The 12,115-nt window shown below is 43.6% G+C and overlaps 1 protein-coding gene across 1 annotated transcript in view; it reads left to right on the top strand.

The window, feature by feature from the left end:
* The window catches only part of LOC138737386 (dynein axonemal heavy chain 8-like), a 446,335-nt gene that overhangs the window by 38,640 nt on the left and 395,580 nt on the right, over positions 1-12,115 (top strand). The window contains exon 3 of the mRNA XM_069888133.1: positions 7,954-8,120. Coding sequence (XP_069744234.1) covers positions 7,962-8,120 — 159 coding nt within the window. The 5' untranslated portion in view covers positions 7,954-7,961. The remainder of the gene's footprint in view (positions 1-7,953; positions 8,121-12,115) is intronic.

Raw genomic sequence — 12,115 nt, forward strand, 5'->3', positions numbered from 1 at the left:
ATAATACTTTTGCTTTGTTTTCATTATGTTCTAATCCACCTTATACGTTTGTAAAGTTTCGTATTTTATTTTTTTTGTCTGCCAATTCTCTCCTTTTCGTTATATCATCCCTTTTTATTAGTTCCTTTTCTGTACTTAATATCTCCCTTTCCAACTGCTCTATTTCCCGATTCTAATCTTTTTTCATCTTAGTTACATAACTTATCATCTGTCCTCTAATGAAGGCTTTCATTGCGTCCCATAATATAAATTTGTCTTTCACTGATTCTGTGTTTATTTCAAAATATGTTTTAATTTGGTGTTCAATAAACTCTCTAAATTCCTGCCTTTTAAGTAACATGGAGTTTAACCTCCATCTATATGTTCTTGGTTGGATGTCCTCCAGTTCTATTGCTAATAACAGGGGTGAATGATCTGATAGTAGTCTAGGTTTATACTCAGTTTTCCTAACTCTCCCTTGAATATGGGCTGAGAACAAAAACATATCAATCCTTGAGTATGTTTTGTGCCTACTTGAATAATATGAATATTCCTTCTCTCTTGGGTGTTGCCTCCTCCATATATCTATAAGTTTCATTTCCTGCATTGATTTAACCATAAATTTGACTACTTTATTCTTTTTGCTTGTCTTTTGTCCAGTTTTATCCAACATTGGATCCAAATTAAGGTTAAAATCCCCTCCTATCAATATATTTCCTTGGTGTGTCTGCAATCTTCAAAAAAATATCCTGGATCTTTTGATCCTCCTTGTGAGGTGCATATATATTGAGCAAATTCCAAAATTCTGAGTATATCTGACACGTTAATCATTATAAACCTCCCTGCTGGATCTATTATTTCCTCCTCTATTTTGATTGGTACATTTTTGTTAACTAATATAGCTACACTTCTAGCTTTTTGCCTCTCTTTAATTTGTTAAGTTCCACTTCAGTTAGATGTGTTTCCTGCACAAATGCTATATCTATTTTTTCCTTCAATAAATTTAGTAGCCTCTTTTTAATTTGGATATGTATTCCATTAATGTTTATAGTCATATAGTTCAACGTGGCCATCTTGTATCTTGCTTACACGTCTTTTCTACCTCCTCGCCACCTTCATCCCCCTTTTTCCCATTTTCATTTCTTAGTTTTCCATTAATAAACTCAATGTACGACAACACTTTAAAATATAAAATACCCCAACAGTTCCCACACCCAATAATACCATAACCCCAAATGTTCCCCCCCTCTCTGAGTTGCCCCTTATCCCTTGCCGGGCAATCACAACTCCCCTTTCCATTTGGATTGCAATCTTGCTTGCAAGCGTCAACTGATTTTGCAGTGACGGTTATTCCCTCTCCCCCCAAGCCCTCCCCAGAAAACACTTTTTTTTTAATACATATAACAGAGCTCTCTTTGTCTCTTCCCCCTTCCTTCCTTCCCTTCTCTTTTCCCTCTTTAGTTCTTTACATATACATTGTTTTTACATCTTTATATAAACTTTATCACCTTTCTTCATTCTTGTTACATCTCTTCATCTGTCCTGCAAACATTCTGCGAATTCTTGTGCTTCCTCCAGATCCGAGAACAGTCTGTTTTGTTCCCCAGGTATCTATTTTAAGCACGGCTGGATGTCTTAACATGAATTTGTAACCTTTTTTCCATAAAATCGTTTTCGCTGTATTAAACTCCTTCCTCCTCTTTAAGAGTTCAAAACTTATGTCTGGGTAAAAAAAATATTTTTTGACCCTTGTATTCCAATGGTTTATTATCTTCTCTATCTATTCCTTGCCCACTCCAGTATATTTTCTCTTGTCGTATATCTCAAAAATTTTACTGAGATGGATCTTGGGTTTTGATGTGCCTGTGGTTTCGGAGCTAGTGCTCTGTGTGTCCTTTCTATTTCCATTTCTTCCTGCATTTCTGTCATTCCCAGGACCTTTGGGATCCATCCTTTTATAAATTCCTTCGTGTCTGTGCCTTCTTCACCCTCCTTCAGGCTCACTATTTTTATGTTGTTTCACCTACTATAATTTTCCAACCTATCAATTTTCTGAGATAATGACTCTTGGGTCTCTTTTGTTACTTTCTTCCAATTTTTCTCTTAAGTAATTTATTTCCATTTTTACAGCCGTTTCCCGCTCTTCCACGTTCTCTAGTCTTTTTCCTATTTCTGTCATGACCAGCTTTAAACTTTGCATTTTATCTTCTGCTCTTTTCATTTTCCTTTTAATTGCACTAAATTCTAATGATAACCATTCTTTTAATTATCTCATTTGTTCTTTAAAAAAAAGTTTTATGTATATTCTGTCTATCAGTTTTACCCTCTATTTCTCTGTGAAGATCTTGGTGGTCTTCTTCCTCTTCTGTGTCTGTGTCTTCTTCTCTTCTTTGTGTCTGTGTCTCTTCTGTTTTTCCTGATGAGCTGCTTGTATCTCTTTATCAGGCCTCCTCTTGCTGGGCCTTTTGCTGTTGGTCCTCTCCTCCTGGGCTGCTCATCTGTTGGGCCTCCTGTCGTTGATCCTCTTGACGGTCACCCCTCCGTCATTCTCCCTTGTCTGTTTCCTCGCTCCCTCCTCTGCCGCCTTTCTCATCCTCCATCTGAGCGCCCTGGTGTCGGGCATCCTTCAGCTGTTCATGCTGTGGCTGCCCGCTCCTCTGCTGAGCCCCCCCTCCCGTCAGTGTCCTCTTTTTCCTTTTATTGCACACACGTGACTCCTTACACATGTGCAGTTGCGCACTTTTGTTTGGTTCCGAGAGCCATTTTTGAAGTCCACTGGTTGGGAGGTCGTGACTCCGCAGGGCAGGCACTAACCTCGGGGATCGGGCGCTCCTCGCAACCACAGCTCCCTGTTCCCTTCATGCAGGTAAGGCCTTCTTTCTTCTCCGGTGATTTTTCTACTTTTTTTTTCAGCTGTTTTTACTTTCTCCTTCTTGGGTGCCATCTTCTTTCTCTTCTCTGTAACTTTATCCTCTATTTCTTATATTTTATTTTTGTTGTGCTTTGCCTTTTTCTAACTTTTTTTCCTATTTTTTTGGAGAGGGCTGGTTTTCCCGACTGGCCACTACTCCATCATGTGACCTGCCAATGATGGACATTGAGGTAAATGGCCACACCATTGGCTGCCTGTTCAACATGGGAAGCACTGAGAGCTTCATACACCTCAGCACTGCCAAATATTATTTCCTGACCATGTCCCCAGCCAAGTGCAAGGTAGTGATAGCCTCCAAATCCCTCTCTGCGGAAATCCGGAGGAGTTGCACCATGACTCTAACCGTGTGGGGCATGAAATATAAGAACTTCAAACTGCTGGTGATTTTCCACCTCTTCACACCCGTCATATTGGGGCTAGATTTCCAAGGGTTTGCTGTTGCACTTTTACAGCCCACCCCCCCCCCCCCCCCCCACCGCTAGTTCTGAGAGGCTCCACCTATTTACCTCAGGAGGCCCAATCACACGCTTGAATGCCGGGTTGGCACTCAACCTGCGGCCTGGTCATCCTTTGGGTCCCTCCACCTTCGCTGTTCCAAAACCTCAGCCCGGACTGCAAACCTGTTGCCACTAAGAGCAGGTGGAGCGGTTGCTGGAGGAGGGCATTATAGAACTGAGTATCAATCCCTGGAGCATGCAGGTAGTGGTGGTGAAGAGTGAGGAGAAGTATTGGATGGTGATGGACTATACTTAGACCATCAACCCGCTCACCTTAATGGACGTCTACCCTTTGCTGATATGGTGAATTGAGATCGCCAAGTATTGGGTCTTTTTTAGCATGGTCCTTAAATTGGCATATCATCAAATCCAGATTTGCCCAAAAGACCAGCCTTATGCAACATTGGAGGCCAACAGCTGACTACCATTTCCTATGGGTTCCATTTGGCCTCATGACTGGGGTGTCGGTGTTCCAAAGGGAAATGGACCACATGGTAGATGACAATATCTTCGTCTGCGAAGCCAAGTCAAAGAATGTATCCCATACCTGGACAATGTCACCATCTGCGACCATGACCAGAAGGAACATCGACTCCGTAAAGGTCCTCAATCTTACATACAATAAGAAAAAGTGTGTGTTTAGCACCAAGCGGCTGGCAATCCTGGGGTACGTGGTGGAGCATGGTGTCATCGCCCCCAAGTGCATGTGGCCCTTTCTGGAATTACTTCTGCCACAGAACCCCAAGAGCCTGGGGCTCTTCTCGTCTTATGCCCAATGAATCCCCATTATGCAGACAAGGCCCAACACCTGGTGAAAACCACTGCCTTTTTCCCGTCGGTGGAGGCCCGAAAGGCTTTCAAAGGCATCAAAGATGAGATTGGTAAGGCGGGAATGCATGCCATTGATAAATCCGTCCCTTTACCAGTAGAAAGTGATGCCTCTGACCACTCTGGCTAGCACACTGAACCAAGCAGGCAGGCCAGTGGCATTTTTTCCTGCACTCCGCCATTGAGAAGGAGGCACAAGCTATAGTGGAGGCCATGTGCCACCGATGCACTACTTGGTCCGCAGATCATTCACCCTGCTGACGGGCCAGAGAGCCATTGCTTTTATGTTTAACATAAACAACTAGGTAAAATTAAAAATGACAAGATCATGAGGTGGAGAATTGAGCTGTCCACCTATAATTATGAGATACCGGCTGGGCAAGCTCAATGAACAACCCGATGCCCTGTCTAGGGGAACCTGCACCCAGGTGTAAGTTGATTACCTCCAGGCCCTCCATGATAGCCTCTGCCATAAGGCTCTACCATTTTGTGAGTACCTGTAATCTCCTCTACTCAGTGGAAAAAGTCTGGGAGCTGACTCGCAATTGCCCAATCTGTGCAGAATGCAAGCTCCAATTTTACAGACTGGAGAGAGCCCAACTCATCAAGCCAACTTGCCCCTTCAAACGTGTCAGCATGGACTTCAAGAGGCCCTCCTTCCAGGAGGACTGCTTACCACCAGGTCCCTGCTTTGCACTGCAAATAACGCAACGCCACATGAGAAATTGTTCTCCTTCTCTAGGAGGTTGGTATTGGGAACCATGCTGCTGGTCTGGCTAGTGACGCCAGAGCTGGTGCTTCTCCGGAAGCATATTAGTACGCACAAGGCAGACCCTCCTGCATGCAAACCCCCAGTATGCATTGGTAAGGAACCCGGATGGATAGGATGATACAGTGTCCATCTGGGACCTGGCACAAGCAGGGGCCCCAGCATGAGAGGTACACCCGATATCCCCGGGCAGTGACCAGTCAGCCCCAGGGATCACCCTGACAAATGAAGTAGTGTTCCCACTTCCAACACTACCCCCTGAGAGTTCCCCCCCTCCCACTTGACTGTTCTCCCTACTGTTACAAATTCCCCACCTCTTGTGGACTCAGTACACACAGACATATTTCAGCCCTCCAAGACCCAGCTGGTTGAACAAGCCACCATTCTGATGGAACCATTGATACACCCAGTAGTACTTTGGAGAGCTCAGCACTGAGTAAAACCGCCATAGCAGCTGAATGTATGGACTGCAAGACCCGTGCCAAAGGACATTGCTCCACATCACCCCACCGGACCATTCAAAAAAAGGAGGGGTGAATGTGGTGGAACACTGTACTAGGGGCATATCCGGGTATGTCCTCAATTGGTTGGGCAGGCTAGCCTGCCTTCTGTACCTGTAGCTCTTCCCCATAAGATCCCCTTATAAGGCTGAGAGCCCTAGTCTCCTTTCTCGCATCTGACAAAGTTCCCCACAGGATGTTAGGGAAAAAGGTGGAGGCATTAGGTATAAATAAAGAGGTAGTGAAATGGATTCAGCAGTGGTTGGATGGGAGGTGTCAGAGAGTAGTGGTTGAAAATAGTTTGTCCAATTGGAGGCCGGTGACTAGTGGAGTTCCTCAGGGTTCGGTTCTGGGTCCACTATTATTTGTTATATATATTAACGATCTGGATGTAGGGGTGGAGAATTGGATAAGCAAGTTTGCGGATGACACGAAGATTGGTGGTGTTGTGGACAGTGAGGTAGATTACCGTAGATTAAAAGGTGATTTAGGAAGGCTGGAGGTGTGGGCTGAGAAATGGCTGATGGAATTTAATACAGATAAATGTGAGGTGCTACATTTTGGAAAGGCAAATTTAAATAGGTCATATACATTGAATGGTATACAATTGAGGAGTGCAGAGCAACAAAGGGATTTAGGAGTTATGGTAAATAGTACCCTCAAGGCAGACGATGCCACTTTAGTTGCCCATTCAGAGCCAGCTCTTCAGCGCTTGACGTCCTGTTTTGCGGAAACTGCCAAAATGTTTGGCCTAGAAGTCAGCCTGAAGAAAACTGAGGTCCTCCATCAGCCAGCTCCCCACTATGACTACCAGCGCCCCCACATCTCCATCGGGCATACAAAACTCAAAACGGTCAACCAGTTTACCTATCTCGGCTGCACCATTTCATCGGATGCAAGGATCGACAATGAGATAGACAACAGACTCGCCAAGGCAAATAGCGCCTTTGGAAGACTACACAAAAGAGTCTGGAAAAACAACCAACTGAAAAACCTCACAAAGATTAGCATATACAGAGCCGTTGTCATACCCACACTCCTGTTCGGCTCCGAATCATGGGTCCACTACCGGCATCACGTACGGATCCTAGAACGCTTCCACCAGCGTTGTCTCCGCTCCATCCTCAACATTCATTGGAGCGACTTCATCCCTAACATCGAAGTACTCGAGATGGCAGAGGCTGACAGCATCGAATCCACGCTGTTGAAGATCCAACTGCGCTGGGTAGGTCACGTCTCCAGAATGGAGGACCATCGCCTTCCCAAGATCGTGTTATATGGCGAGCTCTCCACTGGCCATCGTGTCAGAGGTGCACCAAAGAAAAGGTACAAGGACTGCCTAAAGAAATCTCTTGGTGCCTGCCACATTGACCACCGCCAGTGGGCTCAAACTGTGCATCTTGGCGCCTCACAGTTCGGCGGGCGGTAACCTCCTTTGAAGAAGACCGCAGAGCCCACCTCACTGACAAAAGACAAAGGAAGAAAAACCCAACACCCAACCCCAACCACTGCAACCGTGTCTGCCTGTCCCGCAACAGACTTGTCAGCCACAAACGAGCCTGCAGCTGACGTGGACTTTTACCCCTCCATAAATCTTCATCCACGAAGCCAAGCCAAAGAAGACCCTCAAGGCTGATACTCAGGTAGATGGTGTGGTGAAGAAGGCATTTGGAATGTTGGCCTTCATAAATCGGAGTATTGAATTCAAGAGTAGGGAGGTTATGATGAAATTGTACAAGGCATTGGTGAGGCCAAATTTGGAGTACTGTGTCCAGTTTTGGTCACCAAATTATAGGAAAGATATAAACAAACTAGAGAGAGTGCAGAGAAGGTTCACGAGAATGTTTTCAGGATTTCAGGGTCTGAGTTACAGGGAAAGGTTGTGCAGACTGGGGCTTTTTTCTCTGGAGCGTCGAAGATTGAGAGGGGACTTGATAGAGGTGTTTAAGATTTTAAAAGGGACAGACAGAGTAAATGTGGATAGGCTTTTTCAATTAAGAAAGGGGGAGATTCAAACTAGAGGACATGGTTTAAGATTGAAGGGGGAAAATTATAAGGGGAACATGAGGGGAAATTTCTTTATGCAGAGGGTGGTGGGGATGTGGAATGAGCTTCCGGCAGACGTGGTCGAGGTTACATTTAAGGAAAGACTGGATCGTTACATGGATAGGAGGGGACTAGAGGGGTATGGACCGGGTGCTGGTCAGTGGGACTAGGAGGGTGGGGATTTGCTACGGCATGGACTAGTAGGGCCGAACTGGCCTGTTGTGTGCTGTATGGTTGGATGCGAGCAAGCAGCATGTAGAGACGTGCCTGGGTTTTCTTATTAATAAAACCTTATCTTGGTTTGTGTTACACTTGGGTTCTGAATTTTGAAATTCAATTTTCAGAATAACTATGCCTAACAATGCATAACAACCTAAAATTTTTATCCCCTCTGTTTTTTAGATTGAAAAATGAGTCGAAACAATGAAACAACTCAAGACACGATCCTTCCAAAAATTAGTGGGTCAAGTACCTTCGATTCATTTACATCTATTCCAGAGAGGAGAAGCAGAGTCCGTCGAAGTACAGTTGGAATGTTGGCCTTGCAGGAGACAATTAAAGAAAAGCAGGTATTTCCCGTTTTAACAATAACCATTCATAGAGGAATAGAATGATATCTGTATGTCCTTGTTACATTTTTATCTGCATTCTCTCCAGACCTTGATATCATCCCAAAATTAAACATAATAATGGGTGGGGGAGGAAAATTTAGCCAGTGCTCTTTTTTGCTTTTATGAATTCTATTTCTTCAATAGCCCATTGAAAGGTTTTGGCACGTTAGGGAGTTTCTCTGGAACAACAGAGGATGAGAGGCAACTGAGTAGAAGTGTATAAAGATTACATTGGACAACAAATTTTTTCAAAAGGCTGGCTTCCTGAGAAAAAAAAATTGTGCGTTATAATAGACGACTTATATATGAACACAGATAATTTCAGATTTGCTCTAGCATGTAGCAAGTTGAAGAAACATGAATTTTAATTGAATTTAGCTGCCTAATCGCATAATGATGCTGACGCATTAGTTCCACTGACCTAAAAATGTTTTGCTGCTGATTTTTATTTGACTCACATCCTGTTGGACCAATTGGCCAGCATTGATAAATTCCAGTTGCCCTGATTCCGCTTTTCCATGGTTGCAATGTCCGAGTGAAACTTTTCACCATTTTCATCATTGATTGGCACACAGATCATCAGGGAAGAAGTCTTAAGTGCGAATGCAGAAAATAAATTTTCAATGACATGTTTTTGTCTGCTTGAAGTACAACAAAATATGGCAGGAAATCATAAAAATAGATTATATCAAAAATATGGTATGTGATAGGAAGATTTTAAAGTGATTTTTGTGATCAGCTGCCCAAAATCTATAAAATACACCCATAAATGTTGAGGAAGTAAATTCTTCATTGTCCAGTGTTATGAGAGGCATGGGCAGGGTGGACAGCCAGCATCTTTTTCCTAGGATGGCAGTGAACAATTCCAGAGGACATCTGTTCAGGTGAATGGAGGAAAGTTTATGGAGATGTTTAGAGGAGGCAGGTTTTTATACAGCGTTGGGTTCTTGGAATGCATTGCCAGGGTTGAGGTGGAGGCTGATATAATATGGACATTTGGATAGGCACATGGATGCAATGGAAATGGAGGGTTATTGGACCTCAGGAAGAGAAAGTTTAGGTTTATGGTAGAGTAGTTTTGTATACTGTAGGTTGGCAGAAGATCATGGGCTGAAGGCTTTGTACTGTTCTATTTTTAAGTTAAGGTAAAGATTCAAAAGTTTCTTTAAAGATGAGCATGAGACCAGAATTAGCACAGATATATGTGGCAGAGAGCTAGAGAGAAAACCATACATAGATTCTGTTATAAGCATGAGATTTGTCAAATTGTGGTGTTGCTCAAGTGTTCATCAAGTACAGGTGTGATCATAAATGTAACTTTGTGCTTGTTGAAGACCAGCAATAGAGTTTTAGATAGCAAGTTTATGGAGGCAAACTGGATGACAGTCAAATCTAGGTAATGCATAACTGATGTATTTGCAGTAGGTGGAATCAGTTGGATTTTGTTATTGAGGTAGAGATAGTTGCTCATTGTAGAGATGCATATGTAGCATAAACTTAACTTGCAGTTCCTCATTTTCTGAATGGGCACCCTCCAACTGAATGGCATTAATATTGACTTCTCTGGCTTTTGTTAACCCCCCCCCCACCCTTCTTCCCCGTCACCTTTCCCTCTCTGTCTCTCCATTCCATCTCCTTTTGCTCAAACATGATGTATTGTCATATCCAATTAATACCTTTTGTTGGTCTGAATTCCTCCTTCACCCAGCATTGGTATAAATTCTGAGACTTCCTGAGATATCCTGCTTATTCCTTGAAGAAGGGCTCAGGCCTGAAACGTCGGCAATATATCTTTGTGTCCTATAGATGCTGAAAAGACTGGCTGAGTGCCTCCAGCATTTCAGTGTGTTAACTACAATCACAGCATCTGCACTTTTGTGTTTCAATCCATAGAGTTCTAAAACATGGAAACAGGCCCTTCACCCCAACATATTCGTACTGGAAAAAGCTAGAGCAGTTTGCCTGTGTTTTGCCCATATCCCTCTAAATCTTTCAATAAACCTTCCTGAATGTCTTTGAAAAGTTGCAATAGTCCCTCTGACTATCATGTCCTCTTGCAGTTTGTTCTATTTACCCACCATCCTTTGTGTGAAGAAGGTTCCTCTTGGGTCCTTTTAAATCTGTTTCCTTTCACCTTCTAGATCTCTTGTTATAGATTTCCTACCCTGAACAGGAAAATATAACTATTTACCATATTTATGCCTCATGATTTTATAAACCTTTTTGGCTTTCTACACTCCATGAAGAAAAATTTAAGCCAATTGATCTCACTATTGAAGCCTACCAGGCCTCATAATGTTCTTGTGAATATTTTCAGGTGGTGTTCCAGCTTAATAATATCTTTCTTATAGTTAGATGACCAGACTCTGCACAACACTTCAAGTGTTATTTCATCAACTGCTTGCCCAGTTGTAATATGACATTCATGCTCTTCTATTAGTGCCCTGACTGATGAAGCTTAGCATGCTATGCGCTGCCTTGCCTACCCTGTCTAACCTATATTGCTACTTCCATGGAATTACATACCCAGGCTCCCAAGTCTCCCTGTATACAACTCTCCCTAAGGACATTACATTCTAACATTCATTGTGAAGTTCTGCACTGCTTTAACCTCCCAAAGAGTAATAATTTCCTCTTTAAATGTAAAAAAAATTAGACATACATCACAGTAACAGGCCATTTCGACCCATGAGCCTGTGCCACCAAATTTACATCCCACTAACCTGCACACCCGGTACATTTTTTAAATGGTAAGAGGAAAGTGGAGCTCCCGGGGAAAACCCACGCAAACATGGGGAGAACGTACAATCTCCTTACAGAGAGCACAGGACTCGAACTCCAGTCCGGTCCCGATTGCTAGCACTGTAAAGGTGTTGCACTAACCGCTACGCCAACCATCTGCTATTCTTTGGCCCACTTTCTCAGTTCATCTAGATCCTGTGGTAATCTTAGATAAACTAAAATCAAGAACGATAAGGTGGCACGTTGGCGAATAGAACTCTTAACTTATAATTATGAGATCCAGTACAGACCGGGCAGGTTAAATGATCCCTCTGATGCATTGTCATGATCTGCTGCTGGTACTCAGCTGGAGGGGTTAAAAGCAGACTGTGCCACCCAGGAGTCACGAGATTCTTCCACTACATAAGGGCTAACAACCTTCCTTACTCTCTGGAAGAAGTCAGGAAACTGACTAAAAGCTGTTCTGTTTGCGCAGAATGCAAACTGCAATACTTCAAAGTTCCAGAGGCCACTCTCATCAAGGTAACCCGATCTTTTGAGAGGATTAGCTTAGATTTTAAAGGGCCATTACCTTCCAACAACAAAAATGTATATTTCCTTACTGTAATTGACGAATATTCCAGGTTTCCCTTTGCGATACCTTGCCCTGTCATCTCGTCAGCGTCTGTCATTAAGTCATTTGACTGAATTTTCAGCATTTTTGGTTTTCCCAATTACATTCATACGATAGAGGCTCAGCATTCATGAGCGCTGAACTGCGGCGAGCCCTGCTACGAATGGGGATTGGCACCAGCCGTACCATGAGCTACAACCTGCAGGGCAATGGGCAGGTTGAAAGGGCTAATGCTACAGTCTGGAAGACTGTTAATTTGATTACTCTGTTACCCGGTGGGAGGAGGTGCTGCCTGAGCCACTACATTCTATTCAGTCTTTATTGTGTACTGCAGCAAATCAAACACCTCATGAACGTATGTTTGCCTTTCCTAGGAAATGAGGAACTGTGATGGACTGGCCAGCCTGTTTATCTGAGCCTGGAACCGTGCTGTTGAAGAGCCTCGCTCGGGCACGTAAAACAGACCCCCAGTCCAACCAGTTCAGCTACTGCATACTAACCCCAACTACGCTCATGTTAAATTCCCAGATGGGAATACTGACACTATACCCCTAAGAGATCTGGCCTCGCCTGGTTCACCCTTTCCTCGCACCCCTAC

Source organism: Narcine bancroftii, chromosome 6 (genome assembly GCF_036971445.1).
Source record: "Narcine bancroftii isolate sNarBan1 chromosome 6, sNarBan1.hap1, whole genome shotgun sequence".
Lineage (NCBI taxonomy): Eukaryota > Metazoa > Chordata > Chondrichthyes > Torpediniformes > Narcinidae > Narcine > Narcine bancroftii.